Genomic DNA, 26,057 nt, shown 5'->3' with positions numbered 1-26,057 from the left:
TCTATGGTTTAACCAAAGTTTTTAAGAAGATTTGGTTCGGAAACCTGTTCTTAAATTTAAATATAATTCAAGTAGTGGACAAAATCGTGCATATCTTACAAGTAATGGTCCCCAACAGTCCCCCAAAAATAAGGTATGTTTTCATGTTCTACTGTAAAATAGTTTTACAAACTCTTTTATTTATTCTGACCTTTTCTACTACCTACGTCTCCTCAGTGCTGCTGGCTGGGCAGTATGTCCGGTAATGGCGCGTTGTGGACACCAGATGGTGCTCTGAACACCATATGGATAATACAAAGACTCAGAATTAAATGGCCCATACCTGATTTATTGTCAGATTTACCAGTTCTTATGATTTAAAAAAAAAATCTAAAGTAGCAGTGTCCCAAAGTGGCGAGAAGGCAAAATATTCTAATAAATTGCATTAGTGTCTGCTCAATCAGCTCTCCACTATTATTGTGGTTATTTCTGCCTGTTCACCGCCCTAACAGGTTGAACTGTGCTATAAGTGAGGACGAGGTGTTTGTGTAAATAAGTAAGTCAGCAATACCCCCTTGGTAACGCCCAACCATTGTGCGTCTCACCGCTATCAGAAGCAAACTGTTCAGCCCATAGACTGTGTATAGCTGAATAGAGCCTCGTCTCTCAAAAGTGAAGCCACCACAGGTCGGGCAACCCCTGCTGTTTAGTTGCAGAAAGCTGTTTAACCCCACCCATCCCCATAGATTTCAATGGCATAACAGACAACTTTCAATCACGTTTTTTCCAATATACTGTAATTCTACCTCCATTATTTAAATGCAACAGCTAGTGTAACTTCTGCTTATCTTGCCATATTTTAATATCCTTACAGAATTTGTTTTTTAAAATGTTATTTAGCTCTATTCAAAAAGGTGTGGTTATTGTAAAAGGGCTGGGTTACACATAGCCGGGGTGGGACCAATGACTGTATGGGTGGGACCCATACTGTGACCTACTGTGTGTTGCTCTGTGGAGGCAGCCCTCAGGGGTGGGTTTATTCAAATGAGAAGGCTGTCTCTCCACAGTCTTTTTCCCTCCTCTGGTCTCTACTGCGCAGACTCGAGTTTGGTTCAGCTCAATGTATTCCCCCTTTTGCCCTACCCCACCCCTAAACCCATACACCCAGTGCTCCTCCCAAACTACTCCGCCATTATTTTTGCATATTTCAAAATTGAGCTGAAGGTGGAGTCAGCTGAAATCAGGGGCGTTAGTTACCCTGATTCGTTTTGTTGCAACTCACACCCTTTTAAATGCGCATGCGCAATTGTCAGAAGGCGTTTCCTGGCCGGCCCGGTGACGTCAGTGACCGGAGCCAGTCGCGTCGCTGAGCTCCGTTTCCTTCTTCCTGGATCAGCTCGCCTTCACCAACCCGCCGCTCCGACTCCGACATGTCCCACCAGACGGGAATTCAAGGTAAATATGAGGGTTTATTCCGCGCGCTGCGGCGTGTTTCCGCTGTGAGAGACTCCGCTGTGAGGAGTTCAGACTGAGTATAAACAGACGGAGCCGCTGCTGGAGCTGCAGTAACCTGCTCTCCTTCCTCCTGCTGAAGAAACTCCTAAACCAGCGGCTCTCACACACACTCACACCCTCCATACAGCACAGCTAACGCTGCTGATCCCGCTCTCTTTCTCTGGGTGTTTTTTACTGCGGGCTGGCCTGGTTCAGTAGCTCGGTGTGGTCGGGTGTGGGTCTGGTGGAGGAGCAGCGCTGATTTTGGGCTTTGTGTGGAGCGGTAGTGAGATGTTAAAGCGGGGCAACGCCTTCACTCCTCCTCCTCCAGCTGCTGCTGCTGCTCCATTTCCACCCGGGCCGGAGAGCCGCAGAGCTCAGGACGAGGAGAAACACCCAGCAGCACAAGGGACAACACGACACACAGCTGCTGACTTATACAGTCTGTATCCGCCAGACTGTGACTGAAATATGAATGGAAATATAACTACCATTCTACCATTCATTACTACTGTGAAATCAGCTCCACAATAAACCACACAGTGCTAGCTATAGGACAGCTTGATTTTTAAGCATGAATAGCAGTGCTATACAGGAGCTATGAGAGAGAATAAATGAGCTATGATTAAAATACAGCTGCAGGATTTGTCACTAAATGAATATGCTGCATATATGTCAGAAACCTGTAAAGAAATATTTTATGTGGCAGTGATTTTCATATTTAACACTTTTATTTAACTAAAATAAAGGAGGTTATGAAGATGGCACCGTGATTAATAAAAAAGGGGCTGCTTACTCTTTGTAAAAAAAACAAAACAAAAATAAAGATTATATATTTGAAGAATATCAAGATAATATATTTTTCTCAATATTGCCCAGAATATTCAAAAAAGTATTCTTGATACTTAAAAGTCAATTGCTCTTTAATTGCAATGTATGTTGTAAGTGTAAATGCATCATTATGCTGCTGTGTTAGAGATTCACAGTGATATCGAAATTATATCATTTATAGGTTCCATTTCAGAATAAGCCTCAGCTTGACGCTCTACCACGCTCCCCTTGGTTAAGTCCACCAAAAAACAAAAAAAGGAAATACGACAAGAGTTAACCAAAAAAGGCTCTTACATCATTATTGGCCGATAATTGTTATTTTCTTTTAGAATCATTGTGTTAGACCATTTGGCGAATATTTTAAACCGATTTGCTGACATTTATTTTATGTCGTAAAAGGACCATGCACTGAGGGCTGTACTACTACAATCGGCCTACACTGACATGCTACTCTAAAATCCATTGATTTAAACTAATTCGAATTTATTTTTATTAGTTATAAAGTTATACTGGAGTGTCTAGTTATATTGGCAACTTTGTCGCTAGATATGCGCATGTGTAATATCGGCATCGGCCCAGAATTCCCACATCAGTGCATCCCTAATTTTATGGTTTTTGTTGTTGTTGTTATTATTATTATTGTTATTAATATTATTTCAGTGGAATAAATTGTCTTTAAATGTCCCAAATATTTCTGGGACAGTAAAATTAGTTATCACAGGTCTGTATTTGGGTTTTCTTGTGGCCATCATAACCTAAATAGCAAGACTACAAAAGGTTTAAAAACAAAAGTAATAATAATTGGACCTTACTTCATAACCACGTGTGGCCTCACGTAAAAGTAGGCAGTATGGCCGGCCATATTGTGTAATACCATATTGTGATGAATTTTATTTTACTAGACAATATGCTTTTCTGTAAACGGCTGCTTATTTCATTGCAAAAACTGTAAAGTCCTGTATATGGTGCAGCATATTTAGTATAAATTACTGTTCTAAGTAGTAGGGGTGGGCGATATGGCTCTAAAATAATATCACGATATTTCAGGGTATTTTTGCGATAACGATATAGGAAAACTAAAATAAAATAATTCATTTCAGGAATATAGTATAATTGTATAATAGTATAATAATAATGTGGCAAAATAAATAATATAGCATAAAGTAATATAATTCAGCAAATAATATTGAAGAATATTTAGTGCATGCATATAAACTGCAAACTAAAACAATTATACAATAAATACACCTAAAGCTTTACAGTAAATAATAGACTACTTTTAAGACAAAACAGCCCTATTATCACGATATGGATTTTTAATATCATGACATTTCTGTGTCACGATATATTGTATACGATGTAATATTGCCCACCCCTACTAAGTAGGACAGAATTTAAATGGTATTGTAAGGTATGTGCTGCAACTGATTCATTTTGTCTGTATGTCAAAATATCACAATGAATATTGTGTAGCATGAACCTATCAGAATTTATAGCAGCCCATACATATATTTAAACAGACTGCTTTCTGTTTAGAGTGGATGCATTAGAGAAACATGATGACTACGGCCAACTGAGCTGGCTATCTGTTGTTTTGGAGCCAGCTGCTGCTGCTGTCTTTATTTTATACAGATGTGGAATTTAACAGTGAGCCGACATGGCACCAGCAGCCCCACGCTCCATATGTTAGACACGTGGAGAAGCTATGTTGATTTGATTGTGAATTAAGCTCTTGCTGGTAGTTTAATAATGTTTGTTCTTATCTTAAAGCTTCCAGGGAGGTGAAAGACATATTTGCCAGTGCCAGGAATGGAGATTTCAGAGTTCTGAAGATTGTGATTGAAGATGGTAAGGTGTTTCTGTGTTTAGAATAGTGACCTGCAGTGTGTAAAACACTCATAGCAATGAGTCATAATCATCAACACTTCCTTGTTCACTACTGTAGGAAAATAGCTTGTTGAACATGCACATACTCACATAACCTTATTTGGCTGTCTTGAAACCTCACATCATTATACTCTTTAAATTGTTGTCTTATAGAACAGCTAGTACTGGGTGACACCAGGAAAGCATCACGGGGTTGGGAGGAAGACTATAACACTCTTGTTCTTCCTCTCCTGGAGAACGACCTGCCATGCTACATCTTATACAGACTGGACTCCACCAATAGCCTTGGACATGAGTGGGTGTTCATTGCCTGGTCTCCAGACCACTCTCCGGTAAGACTTTTTAAATTATCGTTATTTTAAAGATACTCAGAAGTTGAATAAATTCTGAAAAATCCGTTTTTAGGGTGCATCATTTGACTTTAATTTGGTGTCTGTTGTAGCTTTGTAAAGAATGACAGCAACAGAGTGTTTTTCTTGTTCATGTTTACATATGCTGAGTTTTAGTGCTAATCAGAAGGTTGTATTTACCTGTAGTTAACTATTAAGTACAACTTTTATCATTCGGGTGCTTGTCAAATCTGCCCTTTAAGTGCAGAGATCTGTAGAATTTCCCAAATCAATGACATTGAGATGTTCACCAACCAAAAGTAAAAGGTAATAGTATACACAATATTTTGTAAACTTGCGCATTATCTAGTATTTGAATTTAAGAGATTCCCACTTGTAAATAAGTCTTCACTGGCTCCTTGATTAATTTACAAGTGATAAAAAAAAATATGTCCCAGTTTCTGACACCTCTTAAATGCAGCATAAGTACTGAACTATGATGGTAATTGAACATTAGTGTATGATTTGAGGAAAACCCAGTACAGCAATAATAAATGTCTGTGTTTCAAGGAAAAAGATCCATTTCAGCAGCGATTGGCTCACTAAGAGAATCTGCCGCTCAAAGCAAAATGCTTTAGCCAATAAGAATGGAGAGGAGCCAAGGCTACACATTCTTGCCCATGCTGTGGCTCTAACAGGTTTAGACCTGTCAGCACAATTCTGGGTGTGTATGAAGCGATGGATGTTTGTGAAAGTTGTGCACAGATTTGAGTTCAGTTATGCAGATCCTCTTGTATCTTTTTAACAAACAGATGTCTCAATTTAAAAACTTAAATGGAAACAACGGCCTGTGATCAGTGCTGTCTGTGTTCATAATGAATAGTGGAAGCTGATTCTGCATGAGTAGCCTTGCTCAAAAACACATTTATTTTTGTTTATGCTTGATGGTGTCTGATTACATGACAGTCCAAACTCGCTGTGTATGTATGTGTGCGTGTGTAAATCTGTGCCAGCAATAGTTGCAATTTTTTTTAAAGTATCTGAATGCAAAAAAGCTCTGGAAAAAAATAAGGGACCACTTAAAAATAATAAGTTTCTTTGATTTTACCAAATAGAAAACCTCTGAAATATAATCAAGAGGAAGATGGATGATCACAAGCCATCAAACCAAGCTGAACTGCTTACATTTTTGCACCAGGAGTTGCATAAAGTTATCCAAAAGCAGTGTGTAAGAATGGTGGAGGAGAACATGCCAAGATGCATGAATACTGTGATTAAAACCAGGGTTATTCCATCAAAAATTGATCGAAGGAGTGTCCACAAACATTTGCTTTAAGGACCTGTTTGATTAAGGACCTGTTTTACAACCAGATTATATTTTAGTCTAATCAAAAGCTCTGACAGTGCCTTGCTCCTAGAGTTCAGATTCTCTGACCGGCCCTTGTTCGGGTCAGGCTCAGATAGAGAAGCTAAACTCAAGATTTCCCACAACTTTTCTCAGGCCTTGTCAGATCGGGCTCAAGAAAATGGTCTGTGACACAGTTCTGTTTTTTCTAATGCCAATGTTTCACAATATAGCAAAGTAACAAATTAAACTGTGAAGTTAGAATGTTATCACGCACAGGCTCTGGTACGGTCTGGCTGGATTTTTCTGCCCAATCTCAGCTCTTCTTTTCTTCACAGAACGGATCATATATAAAATCTGTTTTTAAGATAAAATTTACTGTGATTATGTGTTCTGGTTTGATGAAGAAGCATGTGGTTGTGTCCTATGGCATCTGTATACTATGTCACTGTCTGACAAAAATGTCACCTTTACAGTAGAAGGGAAAATATAAGGAATTGCAAGTTTTTGTTTGACTGCAACAATGCACATTTACATTCTAGTTTTGCGCTTTCTTTGTGTGCCTCCCAACAGGTTCGGCACAAAATGCTTTACGCTGCTACCAGAGCTACCGTGAAGAAGGAGTTTGGAGGCGGCCTAATTAAGGATGAGGTTTTTGGCACTGTGAAGGTAAATGAAGTAGAGTAGATTAGATTATGAACAGCTTTTCATTGAACCCATTTTCATTACTTCTCATTTGACCAAAGCTAGACTGTGATAGTGAACAATAAAAAAAAAAAACAATAATAAAAGTCAATAAAATGAAGAAAAGTGTTCTGTACTCTTTGTACGGAACAAGATAAACCCCACATATACTTACTCTTTAGGGATTAGGGACCCCCTGCTCTGCACATTTTTATTGTTTTTAATTTGCACCCTTTTAATAACGAATAAACTTTTAGAATTAAGAATGTTCAGACATTGGAATATAAAATAAATGTTTTTTTTTTTTTTTTTTTTATGTATTTTTTTTTATTTTATTTAAAGTCAACTCCCCACCTCATTCACATGAATAGGCTTTTTACTAAGAAAACATATGGGTAATATTAAGATCAGCAAAAACGGTTTAAGATATGTCCATATATTGCATGACATGTCAATAGCGTAATCATTGTGACAGGCCTATGTATGGCCTATAGTAATGATAGGAATTATAGGAACATAAAAAGAGCTAGCGCTTAGTTCGGTTAGCGGCTAATGCTGCTCCAGCAGTGCTAGCCATGGTTAGCAGCAGGCTACAGGCCAATAATACTCACCTCTGATCAGCAAAAGAGCTAGCGCTAACCATGGTTAGCGGCTAATGCTAATACTGCTCCAGCCTCTCTACCTCAGGCTAAACTGAAACTCCTGTATAACGCTGCACTTTAGTGGAGTGGCTTTACTGCTCCTTACAAAAAAAATAAAGAATTTTAAGTGCAATAGTGTGATAAATATGATAAACAGGACTAGCCTTTGGTTTTGAAATGACCAGATTCCCATTAAAGAGCAACAGTTTTAAACAGTCACATTCCCTACCCCCACCACACTATTGTTTACACACAACTGAACATTGAGAACATTGTTTTTCTTGTTCTGCCTCAGGATGATGTTTCTCTTAATGGATACAAGAAGCACCTCTGCTCACAGTCGGCTCCTGTTCCTCTCACTGCTGCTGAAGAGGAACTGCGACAGATCAAACTTAGTGAGGTACGGAAACACACACCCTTGTCTGATGTTCACAGACAATCTCAGAAAACACTTCTGATTTGGTAGAGTGGTGTTTGAAAGTTGCCTGCTGCTGCTGCCTCAGCTCTAGTAAATGAGTGTGTAAAGATATATAAGATGTAAAGTCTTAACATGTTCCAGGATTAAACTGTCTAGAGTCTTATAAAAAAGTTTTCTCTTTATTGATCTTATTTACTAGTTGTTTTGTGCCTTCACTGCACAATAGCCCAACCACTTCCATAGGGCAGTTTGTTTTGCCCTCTTCAGTAATTGCTGAGTTTCAACTTTTGAATAGGAATAGTGTGTGTGCGCGCGCGCGTGCGTGCGTGTGTGCGGTGAACACTCATTCCATATAAGGAAGTACACTGCTGGGCCACAGCTTGTCTGTGCAGTTAGCCAATCAGAGAAGAAGTAGTAAAAAGGAAGTGGGATTGCCCTTTCTGTCACTTAGTCTGCAGAGGACAGGATGTACTTCACTAGTCTAGTATGAATGGCACCCAAAACACTACAGTTCTTTGTGTGAATCTGATAAAGCTTTAAAAAGTAGATGAAAAGAAATGAATGACATGCCTTTCATTTTTACACAGATTGCGCAAGGTGGGTTTGAATGATTCACTTGGTTACAGTTCAGTTACTTTTTCAATAAATATTGGCAGTGATTATGTATTTTGGCATTGGTATGCCAAGTCCTTGGGTAACTATTTGTTGTTCCAGTATTTGAATACTAAAATCAGGCAGGTATTTGTAACAATTATAGAAAATACACAGGTCAAATGTATGTAAAATTACTGTAAATGTGATTACTTTGCTTGTATTTGTAAGTAAATATCCATGCATACATTCATACGCTCAAAGCGTATTTAAAACTCGTCTTATAACACTAAATGTGATTTGTGAAATTGCAGTCATTTCCTCCTCTGCAGCCCCCTTGCAGGTTCAACTGTGCCATAGGTGAGGATAATGTGTCTGTGTACTTTGGTACGCGAACACTCACAATATGCAAATCAGTAAATCAATAATACCGCCCCTCATGATATCCAGCCATCTGCGTCTCACTGCTATCAGAGGCACACAGCTCAGCCCAATCAAACCCATACATGACCCAGTGCCCTTCCAAAATATTTCTCCCATTTTTTAAGCATTTTTCAAATTTGAGCTAAAGGTGGAGTCAACTGTTTGTGTGCCGTTGTCTATGCTTGGCAACTCAGGGTGTGAAAATGGGACTGGGGGAGTGGCGGTAGGCAGATTCCTTGGCTAAATCCCACACAGATTTCCGTGACATACAGCAGAATTAAAATAAGAACATACTGAGTGAAAGTTTAATTTTGGCATGTTTTCTTTGATATCTGATGATATATAATGATATAAAATATAATGATTATATATAATGGTCCTTTTTATATTGGCACAATTCCAAGGATGTGGTGTTAAGGATGTGACAGACTAGGCAGAAACAGAAAAGTGCTGTAACTACGTCTACGTTATTTTGGAGCCTGTGGTTATTTTGGCCATTCACCCTTCTTTGTTGTAACTAATTAAGCATCTCTTTTAGCTACTCAAACATTAAAATAGGTTAAAACACGCATTTCTGTTGTTGTATCAATGGATGAATAACAAACCATATGATGTTAAAGAAGTTCAAAAAGTGGTAGTAGTGTGTGTAATCAGCCTCTGCTTCATTACAAGTTAACTGAATGTGAGAAATGTGCTGAAACTGGTTGTCTGTCTTTAGGTGAAAACTGACATTAGTGTGGACACCAAGCAGCAGACCCTGCAGGGTGTAGCCTTCCCTTTACATGGAGATGCCATGGAAGCACTGGAGAAGTTCAGGGATAAGAAATTTAACTATGTCCAACTGGTAAGGCAATGAAATCTGTACGTCTTCTCAGTTAAGACTTATCATAAGTATGATATTGTGTGCATTTTGCACTACAGTAGAAGTGCCCTGGTGTACCATGTATACTGCACATTTTATTATTATTTTTTTTATAAAGCTCTGTCACTCCTCATCCTGTTGTATCTCTCTGTCAGATTATTATCAGATCCTTTGTAACCTTGGTCAGGTAAAGTGACAAACAGGTTGTCTGTCATGTTGATGTACTCATGAGCCTGTATCATATATCAACAGAAAATAGACTTTGACAAGGAGCTCATCATGCTGTCGAACACTGACCTGACAGAAGTGAGAGATTTACCCAAGAGGATTCCTAAAGATGCTGCACGCTACCACTTCTTCCTCTACAAGCATTCACATGAGGGAGACCAACTGCAGTCTATAGGTGAGCACCTATGCCCATGTTCTTGTGAAAAGCACATAAATCCCAATTTGGAGTGAATTTGTTTATTAAGAAAGATGATTAAAAACAAAATAATCGCATAAACTTTTTTAAGACGCACAGGCTCTTATATCAATTTGAAATACACTGAACACAGTATTGTGTCCTGTAACCTTTTTTGTGTCCCATGGAAGCTAAAGAATGTTTAAAAACAAACTCACTTTATGGCTAGAAGGTTAATCAAATTAATTACATTAATAAAATGACTGGTTTAATGTGATTTTTAAAATAGGGTAAATAGGGTAGGGTAATTGAAAGTTATGTAAGAACTAAAAAGTGTAATCGAGAGTCTCTAATATATTTAAAGAATAGATAATTATTATTATATATTTTTAAATATTTCCCAGCCATATCCTCCTTAGTGATAACTCCAGATGCCAATAAAATCGCTGGACAATATTTGCATAATGGGGTCACTTAGTTGAAGAGACTCTGGCTCTTATTTCAGTTTGAGGTAAAATACACCAACAAGCTAAATGTCACCTGACCGGAACAAGCATTGTGTCTTGTAACCTTTGCTGTGTCCCGTGGAAGCTGAAGAATGCTGCACTGTGTGTGTGTGTGTGTGTGTGTGTGTGTGTGTGTGTCTGTGTGTGTGTCCTGCACTGAATATGGATGTGATTTCTGTCAGTCACTTACAAGATAATACATGTGTGGGCATTCCCAAGCCATCCCCTAAAGAAATTTATGTTCAGCTATCCCATGAATTTTGGCACGCCATGTAAAGTTCCAGTATCAATCTGATTTAATTTTAAAGTAATCAGTAATAAATTAGTGAGACTGTGTGAAATGGCTACATCAGTCCAAATTCCAAACACTGGAGAGAGTTTTCTGCCCCAGATGCGAGGCTTAGGCGGGATGCTAGATAAAAACACAGTGGAAATAGATAATGAGTAATAATCTGAGCTGATCAGCAATATATGCATTTGCAGTGTTTTAAATGCCTGTCTTTAGGTTAGTGAAACTTACTGAAGCGCAGTGATTCCTGTTCAGCAGAAAAATAGCCAGCTCACCCATTACCATGGCTGTGGGTGTGGAAATGGGACTAGGGGAATGGCGGTGGGCAGATTCAGAGATTTTGTACATCCCACACAGATTTTTGTGACATACTGCACAGTTTAAATAAGAAAATACTGACTTAAGCTCCACCGTCACCAGCTGTCGGTGCTTTAAGTTTCCTTAAAATCTGCTGACACATCCTGGTCATTTCGTGACTTACTACAGACAATGCATTCCTTAATGTTCTTTTTATTGTGCAATTTATCAGAGTTCTATTTCATTTCCCTCTATGTATCTGAAAAAAAAAATCTATATGTAACAGAGGAAATGAATTCACACAGGACTAAAATGATCACACCATTGCTGAGTTCAGAAAAACAGGTAATTTAGGTAATTTAATTCGTGATTTTCTCAAAGGAACAAGGAATGAAAACACAGGCATTGTTGATCGGGATGAAAATATTCTCACATATATTTAATCCAATCTGAAAATATCTTAAGCCTGTATTTGTTTCTTTCTCTACTATAACTCAATTGTAAGTTGCTGAATAAAAGAATTTGTTAAAATGCCATAGGAGTCTTTTTCAAGGCCTGAATGTGTTTTGCAATGTAATTGTAAACAGTGCTTATTGTGTATTTTTCCGGTGGTAATAAAATATTTCTATCTGCTGCAGTGTTTATCTACTCGATGCCTGGCTACAATTGCAGTATTAAGGAGAGGATGCTTTACTCCAGCTGTAAGAGTCCCCTCATAGACATGGTGGAGAACAAACTGCAGATGGAGATAGAGAAAAAGGTATGAGATCCTAATAAATGTACGCTTTTTCATTTGTAACCTGTTGATTGCATAAGGAAATGTGTCTAATCTTATCTGCAAAGAGCTGATGTGGCTGCAGGTTTTTATTGGAGCAAAGCAAAAACACGTGATCAGTTGTTTAAAGACTGACCAACTGATTAAACAAATTGAATCAGGTTTTGCTGATGGTAGTTTAGAATAAAATGGCCAGCCTTTATGGAAAAGATTGCAGATAAGATTTGACAACCCTGGAATAAAGAATATTCTAAATATTTTTCGTCTTTTTTTCCCTTTCTCTCACTTGTAGTTAGAAATTGATAATGGTGATGACCTGACCGCAGACTTCCTCTATGAAGAGGTCCACCCAAAACAGCATGCGCACAAGCAGGCCTTCGCCAAGCCCAAAGGTCCTGCTGGAAGACGAGGGGATCGCAGGGTCACCCGACAGCGTGGGGACGGGGAGGACGCTGATGATTAAATGCACATCTGAGTAAAAGCCTCTCACCTCTTCAAGCTTCAGTGAAACATTCCAGAGGATGAAAGTCAAGCTTGTTTCACACAAAGCTCTCTGTCTTTATTAAATATATAAACACATTTCCCCCAATTCAACACAAAGCCACAAAGACGGCTGCCTCAACATGAACTATGCACACAATGATGGTTCAACCTCTGTAGCCTCACTTGTGATATTTGATAGAAAAGTATTATGTAAGAGTGTTTGTTTGCTCGTGGTTGGGATTAGGTCAGGAATCTGATGTGTAGATTCATTAAGCTTACGTGCCATAGATTAAAGAACAATTTAAACTATTTTAAATTAAGAATTACACTTAAAACTCTGAAACCCCAGCATAAACACTGTTGGAAGTGTTTTTCCATTCTAGAAACGAGCTGTTTACTCAGATGGATGACACACTTTGACATTAACTCATGAGAAATAATCATGAATTTGCTTTGTGCAAAGGTCAGTAAGTGCAGTATGAGTTGTTACATTGTTAGATGGTTACTATTTTAGCATGAAAGTGAAAGTTCTTAAATGTGAACAAGAACAAAGAGACCTCCATCAAACCCTATTCCTTTATTTTTCCATTCCAGCTTTAGTGTCATGTATTTTTGTATTTTTACACAAAGCCTATGTTCCAGACATCTTAAAACAAACACAGGTTAGTAGGTTACACTTACTGTGGACTGTGTTTGGTCACTGATATTTTAACCTTTAACGTTGCTTTTTATAACACAATAAAAGTCCCATTTTTGATACGATTGTCACGTTCATGTTGCCATATGCCAAGAAACATATTTTCCTATGCAATTAATGTATATATTGATTCAACTGATGATTTGTTATCTGATTTTTGTCTTGTTCTGATTGATTATCTGTGTTGTCTGTAGCCAAAACATAGGTTGTATTTGGGAAGCCACAGCCAGGGTTGGGGGTCAGATTCAGTGAAATTAATTAGGTTAATTGAGGAGTATTCAAGTATTTTGACCCAGTAATGAGTAATGTGTTCTGTGCTGTGAAGTGCTGGGTCTGCAATTTAACACTTATGTGAAATTAGATTTGGCAGCTTTAAGTTATGGAATATATTGTTTTTACTGCTAGTTCAAGTCAAATGAATTTGAAATAAATGAACCCCGAGTCTGGTGTCCATTATAGATCCACATCACTGAAAAACTGCAATAGCTACTGTGGCTTTTTTTTTTTTTTTTTAAGAAAGCACTGGCATGTGCTCTGCACACTGTAGCACAAGGTATCAGAAGACATAATAGTGCAACACAATAAAAGCCACCATGGGCACCTGGATCTACTGAAAATGTGAGGCAATCCACTGTACAAGGCGATGCTTTTCCCCTGTAAAGGGACTTCTATAGTGTTTTATGTCTCATGTCTGGTGGTCTTGAGAATGCTTTCCTCTGTAAAATGTTTTTTAAAAGACGAATAAAATATTTAAATCAAGTTATTTCTTCTCTAATAGAAAACAAATCACACCATTCACCAGCCACTTGCTATAAAATTCTTTAATATGTTGCAGAATTTTACTACAGATATAAGCTATTTTAATATACATAAATATTTACAGTATTAAAAGTTTACATTTAAAATCTATTCAAGCATTCATTTTTACAAATGTTTGTCTTAGTTTAGCTCATCAGGTCTCAATGAGAGAGATCCTCCAGCTCAGCAGTCACCTGCAGATTAAAGAAGACAGAAGTATATTCAGTGACACAACATGCAAATGATAGGGCCTAATCCTAAGCAAGTGAAAATACTAGATTTTTTCGTTTTACACTGTTACATGCAGACCTTTTCCCACTGTGGGTTGTGTGTGATTTTTGCTGTGTTTAGGTCAAATAACCGTGATGGGAGGAGCTATGGAACTATGCGACCTGCATGTTGCACGTTGCACAGAGACAGACAGATCTCTGTGGGGTCTATGCTGTGTCTCTAGTGCCTCTGTCAATTGTCCTGTTGGTTTTTATTTGTTCAGAGTTATTTTTTTGTAATATTCCAGATATCCAAGCCTACAAGACTGAGCAGTCCAATAGTTTCAGTAGACAATCTGTGTTTGTAGACACACCAGGTTAGTAGGAATATGCACCTGTTATATTCATGTTTTTGATGGTTCAGAGGTGTCCAAACTACGGCCCGCGGGCCATTTTAGGCCTGTTTTTCTTTTTTGGATTGGCCCGCGAGATATTTTAGAAATAAGCTAAAAGTTGGCCAGCTATTAAGCAGGTTTTTATAATGTGACATTCAAAATTTGAACACTGGGTGTCGCAATCACATAAACCCAATCTAAAACGCTCCTCATCTCCTTTCCTTCCTTCATTATGCCTTCAAAGAAACGGAAAACAGACAGCGAATGCAGAAGAAAATGTGTATATTTAATGTCAGAACTCACTTGCCGTAAAGAAGGAGTATTAAGAGAATATTAAGAGACATTTTTGAAAAATCTTAGTTTACACAACACTGTCAAAGATAGATAAAGATAGTAACTCAATTAAAATGATGTGTAAATGATAATAATCAAGAAAGTGCATTATTATAAGTAGTATATTTCATTATTTGTTTTATTACATAGTCTGTGGCCCGTGACTGCACATATATTTCTACTTCTGGCCCCCCACAAGAAATGTTTGGACACAACTGGTCTAGTTCAGTGGTTTTCAACCTGTTGATTGCGGCCCCCCAGTGGGTCACAGAGGTACAGCAAGGGGGCCATAGGCAAAAATTCTTCGAATAGAAGCATATAGTTCAACAAATGTAATTTAAGATGTGACAAACATTTAATTAATTCATCATTGACTGGTTTAGCATATTACACTTACAGGACAGGCAAAGTGAGCTAGCAAGTAGATCCATACGCTAGCTAGCTAGTTAGCTAACTGTGTTATTAGAGAGAGTCTGACTGAAGCAGTTAATCTGTTGTATGAGTTTCACACATCAGAAATAAATGAATAAAACAGGGCCTTCGACAACAAAAGGCCTGAATCTGGTCCTAAAAGGGAAGCAGCCACTGTATTTCTGACAAAGAGAACTGAGAAAATTATGCATAAATCAAAATGAAAATACAGCAATAGGGCTGCAACTAGTTACTATTTTAGTAGTCGACTAATCTGACGATTGTTTTTGGTCTTGCCCGCTATTTGTACTTCCTACTGGTGAGGCTCCCAATCCAATGCATATTTTGCCTCACAGTGACTTTTAAACATTTAGGGCCCAAGACCAATTGTGCAGAACATTTTAAAAGTTTGACATAGATATATTAATCTAAAATTACAAAGTATATTATAGGAAATATTCACATAGGCTGAATGTTATTTTCAGAAGATTCTAGGATACTTATACTTCAACTGAGATGTAAATATTAACAATATATATATATGTAGTTACTATAACTATTTTACTATTTTAATGGAGTGGACAGAATACAGTATTTCCCCAAACACTTATCCAGCTACTTTAACTAAAGTTAGTTATGTTATTAACCATGTTTAAACTCACCTTATCATGTTTTCTGCAGTAGTTTAACCACCACAGGTAATATAGAAGTCAGTGTTCAAACTGTGCAGTGAGCAGAACTGTCGTTATTTAACTCCATCCAGCAAAGACAGACTAGAGTAATGTGGAGTCAGATGTAATTTGTTAATATTAATAAGTTTGTGTTTGAATTTTTTTGTGCTTTATTTGGTTTTAAACATTAAATAAAATATTTTTGTGGAAAGCTTTGCAGTGGGTTAAGTGGGCCGTAAGTTGCAAAAGGTTAGGAATTCCATTTATTCTACTATCAAACGCCCATAATATGTCACAAAATGTAATGTACAGAAGCAGTATGCAAGAACTTTCAATGTATGCAATGCAGTGCAGTGGTGTTGTGTCAGACGACCTCAGAGCGACACAAACAAAGATTTGATATTTGCTATTTGGTCATTCCCTAGTAAGATCACTATATAGCATACATCATATGATAGAGTAAACAGTGAATAAATTAATGAGTTAACCCTTCAGAACACAAGAGTCACCTTACCCTGCAAATCAACTGCTTTCCCTTTACAAACACACCTGATTCAACTGTTCAACTCAAACAAGTTATTTCAAAGAAGTGGTTGTTAAACAAAGTGGGTGCTATTAAACAAACTTGATGGTAAACTACTGCTGTTGGCCTGCAGCCTTTATTTGATTGTTACCATTTTTTTGTAACCTTCAGTTAAATGAGATAAAAGTGTGTTTTTCACACTGCAATTAACATTTGGCACATGTGCACAGCAGGTTTGCACAGCAGTTTGCTGATTTCTTTACTCTGACCAAACTAAACCTGATAATTAACTAGAGTTGAATCAGGTGTGCTTACATAGAAACAAGAAAACAGTCTGTGACAAAGGCGTCTTTTTTTTTTAAATGCTGTTTTTATTTCATGTAAAGCTATGGTGTGATAATCACAATATAGCAAAATAACAAATCGATCTGTTTTTTTTTTAAGTTGCACAAGTAGATAATATATAAATATTATATATATAATATTATAATCATGCAGCTCTAAGGCTTACGCACACATGTTGCAGTGTTAATTAACATCATTCTGAACTGATTTCACTCCTTCAAACAGCCTGAAATGTTTTTAAAAAGCTATATTTTAATGCTCTACTTACTAAAAAAAATGTCAGGTTTAATTTGGGCTTAGGCTCATAATGACAGTGTCAGGCTTGGGTCAGGCTCGGGCAGAACGTGCATGGGCTCAGGCCGGTCGGATTGGGTGTTTTGGGCTCAATCTAAGCTCTAAAAAGACCCTACGTCTTATTTTACAAGCATGTCACTTTCAACTGCTTTGTTACCAAGTATACATGATAACAGTAACACTGGGTTTGAGTTATTTTGTGGGCAGGGCTATTTGTGGTCTGGTAGTTTGGAGCCCATCACTGTAAGCAGACAATGGCTCAGTATTCACTTCCATACCTTTTATAAACATGACAAGTATTGACTCTTATGCTTTTATACTATCTTACTTTATTTGTGGGCTAGTTTAGAGTGACAACAAGTAGTAGTAGGAATCTGACAATTTCTGCCTTCAGACAACCTTTAGAAATGATCATAACACACTCTATGCAGTGTTGTATGTATTGTATACATTGTAAATACAGTATAAAATGTATTTAATGCAAATGTATTGTATAAAGACAGATAAAGCAGTACTGAAATGTACATAAACACAAACCTCCTTCAGCAGAGGCCTCCTGTTCTTCCTTTCATTTAGGCACTGACTTGCCACCCCGTACATCTTCTCTATAGACTCCATGTCCCAGTCTTCCATTTTCTTATCTACAAACTCCTGCAGCATGATCTCTTCATCCTCAATTTCATCCTTCATCTCTATCTGAAAAGCACAAACGTGACATGCGACAGAAATTTTATGCACAGTGCCAGACATTAAGGCAACGTCTCTGCCCTCAAAACCAAAAATACCAAACCAACCACATCTCTTAGAACACAATCTAACAGAGAAAATCCTGCTTAACAAATCTATAACCAAAAGTATTTTTTTATTAACTAAATACAAATCAATGCCATTCCCAATGCAATTCATCATGGATGGCACAACAACATGAGATCACTGTGTGGGATTAGTGTAGACTCGTTAAGATAGAAAAAGAGTGGCTGATGTTAATGTAGACTGTTGTATCCCATTGCTCCAAAGAGGTCTTTTGGTTCCTTAAAAAACATAAGAATTAAATAGATGAAGGACTAACACTGTAGAATGTTATACAGCTCTGGAAAAAAATAAGAGATCACCTTAGTTTTCGAATCAGTTTCTCTGATTTTGCTATTCATAGGTATATGTTTGAGTAAAATGAACATTGTGGTTTTATTCTATAAACTACTGACAACATTTTTTCCGATTCCTATTTAAGAATATCATCATTTAGAGCATTTATATGCAGAAAAAGAGAAATGGCTGAAATAACAAAAACGACGCAGAGCTTTTAGACCTCAAATAATGCAAAAAAAAAAAAAAAGTTCATATTCATAAAGTTTTCAGAAATCAATATTTGGTGGAATAACCCTGTTTTTTTTATCACAGTTTTCACGCATCTTGGCATGTTCTCCTCCACCAGTCTTACACACTGCTTTTGGATAACTTTTTGCCACTCCTGGTGCAAAAAATCAAGCAGTTCGGCTTGGTTTGATGGATTGTGATCATCCATCTTCCTATTGATTATATTCCAATCAATTTGGTAAAATCAAAGAAACTCATCATTTTCAAGTGGTCTCTTATTTTTTTCCAGAGCTGTATTAAGAATAAAAGCTCTTGTGCTCAGAACTGACCAGAAGCTTTGGGTCCCGGTTTTCATCAACTGGCGGAAGTCCAGATAATATTTCCAGCAGCACCTGCAAGAGTCAGCAATGTCATTTATAAATTATTCTTGATAAAATAAAAGCACATGCTTTATTTATTGGCTACACAAGTGCTGAGTAAAATGCAGATCAGGGCTTTTTTACTGCAGCGCCTTATGGTTTGAAACTGCTCTACTTAAACAGATCTGAATGTTATACAATGCTGAGTAAAGTTGCAGTAAAGGTGCCTAAGACGTTTTTTGGCTGCTCTCCTGACATTCAAGATTTAGCTTCCCTCAGCTGCACGTCTGACTCTCTCTTTATGCATCAGAACATACCACTCCAAAGCTGAACACATCTGATTTGGGAGTGATCTCTCCTCGCAGTGCCTCAGGTGCCATGTAAGCTGTCGTACCCACAATCCTCTCTGTAATTACTGTTGTGCAGGAATGTTTAGCTGAGGCTCGGGTTAACCCAAAATCTGAAATCTTCGAAACGAAGGAATCGTCCAACAAAATATTGCCACTGTCAGGAGAAACAACAAAAAATGGTCAAGATTACCTTGTTTAAATCTTAAATCATTCTTACAGATGATAAGCTTGAGGCATTCATGGATTATTAAGAAATATAATTGAATGTCAAGATCATGTTAGACCCTTTTTATGCCTCAAGAACCTGTAACTTACCAAAGCCTACTTTTGGTGCTGCAAATCAGTGACACCGATTAATGGATCTGCCTTGTAAACCAATTATTTTTCCTACTATTGCGGTACGGCTTTCAGTAAACCGAGTGTGTTAACATGCATTTAATATTCTGATAACTGCAGAAAACCTTGTTATGTCTGTGATTCAAAAAATTTATTTACATGTATACAGATAATCAAATCAATGGTAAAATTATGGGTTTACATAAATTTAATTAAATTAATTTAATCTGATCCAATCTAATTTGAATAGGAGAAAACAAAAAGAAATGAGAGTAAGTGTATGAATATACTGAGGAATCTGAGCTTTTAGCACAAATCTAAAATAATCTGAGTATGCTGTTTACATTATAATTAAATAAAACTGATGTAATTACTAGTGCATGTAACACACTTAACGTTTGTACATAATTTGTGAATGCCAATTGCCAGTAGAAAAAGGTAAAAAAATCAAATGTACATAAAATTATATTCTTTTTTTATTGTTGTGTCCTAATTACCATCAAGCATGAACATACACTAAACATTAACAATGCATATGCTCTTATTTAGATGTACTAGTTGAACAGAACTAGTAAGTGTTATACCTTTTCACATCTCGATGTATGTGGTTGTGTTGGTGAAGGTATTCCAGTCCTCTTGCTGTGCCCAATGCTATTGAACACCTCAACTTCCAGAAGAGAGGATCACTTCCCCCCTACATAGAAAGGAAAAAACTATGAATATGTCCTCTTTTAAAAACCCTGGATTCCTGAAATCAATTATTACGAGCACTCTTTGCTAATAAATAATAAAGTAAACTCCAACGCACTTGATCTTCTTGCTTTTTCACAGACAAAAGAGAATACTAACTTAGAGATGTGTAGCTACTACTGTTCCTTTCTGATCTTTCAGTGCCAGGCAGAATCTTTTTTTTTTGTAAGTGTGTAAGTGCAACATTTGCAGACTTTACTCACCTCACATGCTAGTCGATCCAGCAATGAACCATTTGACATGTAAGCATAGACTAAACATGGGTGCTGGCCGTCACTGGAATAACCCACCATATTCACCAGATTTACATGTTTTAACCTAAAAGAAAATGTGTGAAAAATACAAATTAACATATAATAATAACAATTAAACAGATGCAGTAAAGTTTCTGCTGCTAGTACTTTACCTCTTCAGTGTCTGAATCTCTTGTTTGAACTGAGCTTTCAGCTCTAATTCATCTTCCTGAAAGAAGAGCAGAAATGATTATCTCATTGCTGCATATAATTTAGATTTTCAACTTAAATATATCTGTTAAAAAATTCATTGAGATATTTACATTCACACACATATAATGAGGAATACTATCTGACTTACAATGATACAATGATAAAATAAAATCTGATTAGTACATAGTACATCTTAACGTAAGAAAAGAATGGTCCTGGAGGGCCGTCATATAATATATGCTAGTACTATCATGTTCTGTGTGATGTGCTCTGTGTGTGGTGTTTTGTACATTGAGTCACTTGTCTGTTACATTGACAATTCTGGAAAACCTGATGTTGCAGGTCACAATCATCACCAACGACTGTGCTGTCCACTGTGGGTGATAATGTGATCTGATGTATTTCTGGTACATATGTTACACTGTGGATCGAAAAGTATTAAATGCCTGCACAAATTCTAAAATGAAGTATCCCATCCATCCATCTGGCACTCACTATCAACCTTGGATGCAACATGATAATACATTTTAAACTGCCATGAGTGCTACCACTCCCGTGACTTTTGACATGTTAGTGTATATGGCTACAACTTACAAAAAAATCAGCTGCTGCTTATTTTGCTCAGGCTTTTTATAGCCCATAACTGTATATCTAGCATTCAAATACTTACTAAATTGAGTTTCTTCACTGCTACAGGTGTGGTGCTGAGGATGCCTTTGAACACAACTCCAAAGCCTCCCTCCCCGAGTCTCCTGCCTCCATCCGAAACTGGCCTTTCATCCCAGCTTTCTGTGATCACCGTCAGCTCTTGATATGTAAAAGTGTAGAATCCTGAATTCAGTAAAACAAGATTATTAAAAAATAATCAGGATTTTATATATACATATATAAAAAAATAGTTGAATATCAGCAGTAATTCTAACTTTCATTCAAGTCCTAAACCCATTCCTAATCAAAACAATGCTGAAATTTCACCCAACAGTTTATTAACTGTTGGATGTAGGTTTAAAGTAAATGTTAGGTTTATAATGTGATATTTTATTGCGAACTGACATTTAAACAGGTATTTGGTCGATCTCATCACATTTATTAGTGTAAAATGGATTTTGCTTTTTTGTATTGGGAGGCAAGGTCAAGTGTTGATTAAAAGGACAAAGCAATATACATAAAAAACATAGTCACACCTTCTTCATCAGGCTCCTGGTTCTCCTCTGGTTGTGTGGTGCTGTCAGGTGGGGTGTGATGTGCTTCTTCTGCTGCGAGTCTGAGGAGCTTAGTCTCCTCCCGGTGGTACTGAATGGGAGGATCTCTCTCTGCCCTCTGATTTGTGACAGGTGTTGGAGCAGGTGTTGCAGCTATATCTTATATCAGAGACACAATATTATTTTATCCAACTTATAATATGACAGCAATTCTACAACACTGATTCTCCATCTTTCATATACAGTTATAAGCAAGCGTTTGAGCATCCTGATTAAAGTGAAATGTTCTGATCATTTTCTGATCAAGTTCACCTCATTGACAGAGAATACACATTTTAATGGAAACTAAACTACACTTGCTTGATGTAACAATCTGGAGAAAATAAAACGTAATTATTAAAGTATGTTTCTTGAAAAAGATATGTAATTTATTCTCAACAACAAAACAAAATAGCAATAATAAATATCTGATCACCACCACTGTTGTTAAGCAGTTATTTAATTTATAAATCTCTTACCTGGCAGAAGGACTCTAGCAGGAGCAAACAGCTTGTTTCTGACAAGAATATCAACCAGTTCTCCAACTGTGCTGTTTGTGGTCCCCCAGTCATACAACAGCTCTACTGTGGGACTTTTACCCTGAGCCAACAGCCTTTCAAACCTCCTATTAATAAAAGAGAGTTTTGTTAATCTCAAAGCTGAAACTGATTCACATGGCAGGAAAAACTGAATGGATTAGACATATATATATATATAAATACATAATGTCAAGAGCTAATTACTTGAATTGATTGCCCTCTTAATGTGCTTGCGAGCATCAGTTGTAAAGTTGTGAAGAGGTAGAGTTGGTATACAGTCGAATCGAAATCGATCGAAATTATGTCATGGTCTCGAGCCTCGAAGTCAAAAAGATGATCGACGATCCCTCCCTCTGAGCTACGCAAGCATGCGCGCGTGCTACACAAATAGCGCTGCACACTGCAGCTGTGGACATTGTGACTGCTCAAAGAGCAGCCCTTTCTCCAGAGACATTCTCTTCTATCTCAGTTAAAAAAAAAATTTCATTCTCAGGGAACAAAAAAGTCTAAATATCTTATTTTTCATGTTTAACTGTTATAGTAGGATAGAGTTCAGTTTGTTAAGGCTCTAATTGTTCTATTATTTTGTACATGACTGTTCTTGTATTTTTTTATTATTTATTTTGTTATGTTGCTGTTTTATAGCGCTCACTGCTGCTACCAAAAAAAGCCACTAGATGGCATTCCATATATATCTTAATTAAATTATTTAAATTTGACCATTAGTGCCTAATGTGGTGTATTACAGAACACTTGTATCACTTTGCATCACTTACATCAAGCCCACCTTTTGAAATAAGATATTGTAAATTTGATGAATCAAACCAATGACTGACTAATCTAAAACTGGCATAGGCCTCTCTGCTGTAAAAAAAAGAAAATCGAATCGAGGATTTAGAGAATCATGACACCCCTAGTATACAGTGAACAACCCTATTTGAGTAATGTTTTGATCCATATGACAAAAACTATTTAACTAAGTAACAAAAAATACTTTTTTTAAAAGTAATTTATGTTGTTTTAACGCTGAAAACAACGTTGAATCAATATTTAATTTTAATTGGTTCTGCAAATGTTGAAATTTTAACGTTGAATCAACATTTAATGTTCAATGGTTGTGCTAACGTTGAAATTTTAGCGTTGAATCAACATAATGTCCTCAACCTTCTGCCTTCTGAATCAGCATTTTACATTTCATCACCATATATAATTTCTAAAAACGGTTGGATGGAGGAAAGAAAAAGTGTTTTACTTCTATTTGCAGGAACTGCTTTTTAATTTAACATCATGTTCATGTTCTAATAGTTTTACTGTTTTAGCGTTTTTGAGATCAGATGTTGAATCAGATTGGTAGTGGTGGGTAACTTTCGTTATACTCAGCTTTACTACAGTGATGTAAATTTATTGTTAACACTTTGTTAACCATAGGATTTTTTTGAGCTATTGTTTATTAAAGGTTAAACGTATGATGTTGAATCAACGTTGGGTAAGCGCAGTCACAAACACTATCAAAAACGATATGATGAAACTGGCTCTCATCAGAACCAGACCACGAAAGGAAAAGCAAGGGTTACTTCTGTTGCACAGGATAAGTTCATCAGAGTTACCAGCCTCGGAAACCAAAAGTTAACAGCACCAGAGAAAAGAGCCCTCTAAACATTTTTTTTTAAGTTTGCTACATGATTCCTTACAGACATACAAACATATATACAGCATGAAGTGTTGTAAGATTTTCTGGGAAAACACTGCACTGACTTTGGAATTGATAAAACACAGTGGATCAACACCAGCAGATGACATGACTCTCCAAACTTCACACTAGACATCAAGCAGTTCTCCACTATTTTTTCAGACTCTGGTCCACTGTGTTATATCAACGTTTATGGATATGAGGATTTCATTTTCCAGCAGGACTTGGCACACTACCCACACTGCCAAAAGTGCACAAGTTTCTGATTTTCTGATACAGTTTTCATTGGCTGTAGGCCACAATCATCAACAATAAAATAATAAACGCTTAAAATAGATCACTCTGTGCGTAATCCAGCTATATAATATGAGTTTTACATTTTAAACTGAATTAGTAACTAAAGTAACAAATCAACTGAAATAAATACACAGACCGACATTTATTTATACAAACTAATAAATGTTGAAGACTCCAGTAATACCTGAGGTGCAGCTGAGTGTATCTAGGTTCTCCTGTCGGTTTCTGTATGTCCATCAGAACAGTTCTCCACGCGTCCTGAGGGTCCAGGAAGTCTGAGAGGGTCCTGAGAGTGGAGCGACTGAGCTTCCTGATGAAGGTATCAGCTGTTACAGCGCTGCTGCTCATACTGGACCTCAGGACTCCCTCAACCTCTAATTAAAACCAGCTTCTTTAACAATACGCGGACTAAAGCCACACACACATTCACCGAGGAGCGAGTTTATGATGGCAGAGTGTGTGTGTGTTTAAGTGTGTGAGTGTGGGTTTTTCCCATATTGAGACACTTCCTCAGTTTGAAGTTATTTCCCCTTTAGCTACATCTGAACCTCTTCAACACGGAAACCAGCTCGCTCTCTCTCCTCACTCAGCTCAGGAGACAGAGCTTCAGCAGTCCTTTATCTCTGACACGTTTCTAATGTATCTCCAGCTCCTCCGCTCAGTCACAGCACTGCAGACTGGCTGCTCGGGTTTATGAGCGTCACCATGTAGGTAACTTTTAAAGTGAGATATCGATGGTGTTCGTGTACTGCTCAGTTCTGCCCCCAGTGGTGATTTTGCCCGTTTTGACCTCACTACCACTCTGGCCACAATCACATGAGGCTTAAGGTACAGAAAAACTGAAAAAGGTTAAAAAAAAAAAAAAAAAGTTTAGTGCAGGTATATACATACTGTACATGTTCGTTGTCCAATAAAACAAACAAATATTCTGTCATTTCCAATAAAATAATATTTGCAGGGGGGTCAGAGTGGTCCAGCAGGCTAAGCGCTGCCACTATGATCAGGAGATTGCCGGATATAATCCTGTTCATGTAGCTTGACATCAGCTGCCGGAGCCCTGAGAGATCACATCTCTGGGTGAGTAAAAGGCATGTGTGAGCTGACGTATCAGATCCGAGTCGTTGCGCTTACTTCCGAGCTCGCTGACTACATGGCAAATTCAAAAGAGGCAGTGATTGGCTTCACATGTATCGGAGGAGGCATGTGCTAGTCTTCATCCTCCTGGTGTTGCCTCACTAGTGATAGGGGGAGTCTTAATGAGTAGGTTGGATAATTGGCTTTGTTAATTGGGGAGAAAATGGGAAAAACAAAAATTAGAAAAAAAAACCTCTCTCTCTCTCTCTCTCTCTCTCTCTCTCTATATATATATATATATATATATATATATATATATTTACAGCAGTTATGTTGTTCTATTTACCCACAATTATTTATTATTTATACAATATACACCTACAAAATTTAACTGATTGGAAAAAGCTAAAAATTTCATTTCACACTGCTGTTTAAAAACAGCCACCTGTAAAGTAAGTATTGGGATTAAAATCCCAAATAGTAAGTGTGATATCAGTAATATCAGAATCGGTAATATCACTGTGTGACAGTAGAGGGCAGTATATGACTGTGAGAATGAGTACTGATCACACCATGCCATTCTCATTTAACAGGTGTGTTTTCAGGTCAGCTCTCATTTAAATAAGTATCTTCTTATTTCTCATAAAAATCACATTCATACATTTATTATTAATATATTAAATGACATTAATGAGTAATTATTTGTTCTAAATGCATATATGCATACAACCAGACTGTATGAAAG

The 26,057-nt window shown here is 37.2% G+C and overlaps 2 protein-coding genes across 2 annotated transcripts; one reads left to right on the top strand and one right to left on the bottom strand.

Annotated features, from left to right (window-relative positions):
* The first annotated feature begins 1,287 nt into the window (after positions 1 to 1,287).
* Positions 1,288 to 13,693, top strand: twf1a (twinfilin actin-binding protein 1a). Its single transcript, XM_022672328.2, has 9 exons — positions 1,288 to 1,434; positions 4,075 to 4,152; positions 4,345 to 4,523; positions 6,439 to 6,534; positions 7,486 to 7,590; positions 9,341 to 9,466; positions 9,737 to 9,887; positions 11,618 to 11,739; positions 12,047 to 13,693. The coding sequence occupies exons 1-9, from the start codon at positions 1,410 to 1,412 to the stop codon at positions 12,215 to 12,217; spliced, it is 1,053 nt and encodes a 350-aa protein (XP_022528049.2). The 5' UTR covers positions 1,288 to 1,409; the 3' UTR covers positions 12,218 to 13,693.
* A 47-nt stretch (positions 13,694 to 13,740) lies between these two features.
* On the bottom strand, positions 13,741 to 24,986 carry irak4 (interleukin-1 receptor-associated kinase 4). Its single transcript, XM_007244321.4, has 11 exons — positions 24,423 to 24,986; positions 22,192 to 22,337; positions 21,656 to 21,832; positions 21,142 to 21,302; positions 20,432 to 20,487; positions 20,229 to 20,343; positions 19,860 to 19,969; positions 18,907 to 19,093; positions 18,560 to 18,622; positions 17,451 to 17,609; positions 13,741 to 13,926 (listed from the first exon to the last, which is right to left on the bottom strand). The coding sequence occupies exons 1-11, from the start codon at positions 24,584 to 24,586 to the stop codon at positions 13,894 to 13,896; spliced, it is 1,371 nt and encodes a 456-aa protein (XP_007244383.3). The 5' UTR covers positions 24,587 to 24,986; the 3' UTR covers positions 13,741 to 13,893.
* Between the last annotated feature and the right edge of the window lie 1,071 nt (positions 24,987 to 26,057).

The sequence above is a fragment of the Astyanax mexicanus genome, chromosome 2 (assembly GCF_023375975.1).
Source record: "Astyanax mexicanus isolate ESR-SI-001 chromosome 2, AstMex3_surface, whole genome shotgun sequence".
In the NCBI taxonomy this organism is placed as follows: domain Eukaryota; kingdom Metazoa; phylum Chordata; class Actinopteri; order Characiformes; family Acestrorhamphidae; genus Astyanax; species Astyanax mexicanus.
This window is presented reverse-complemented; position numbering and strand designations above follow the sequence as displayed.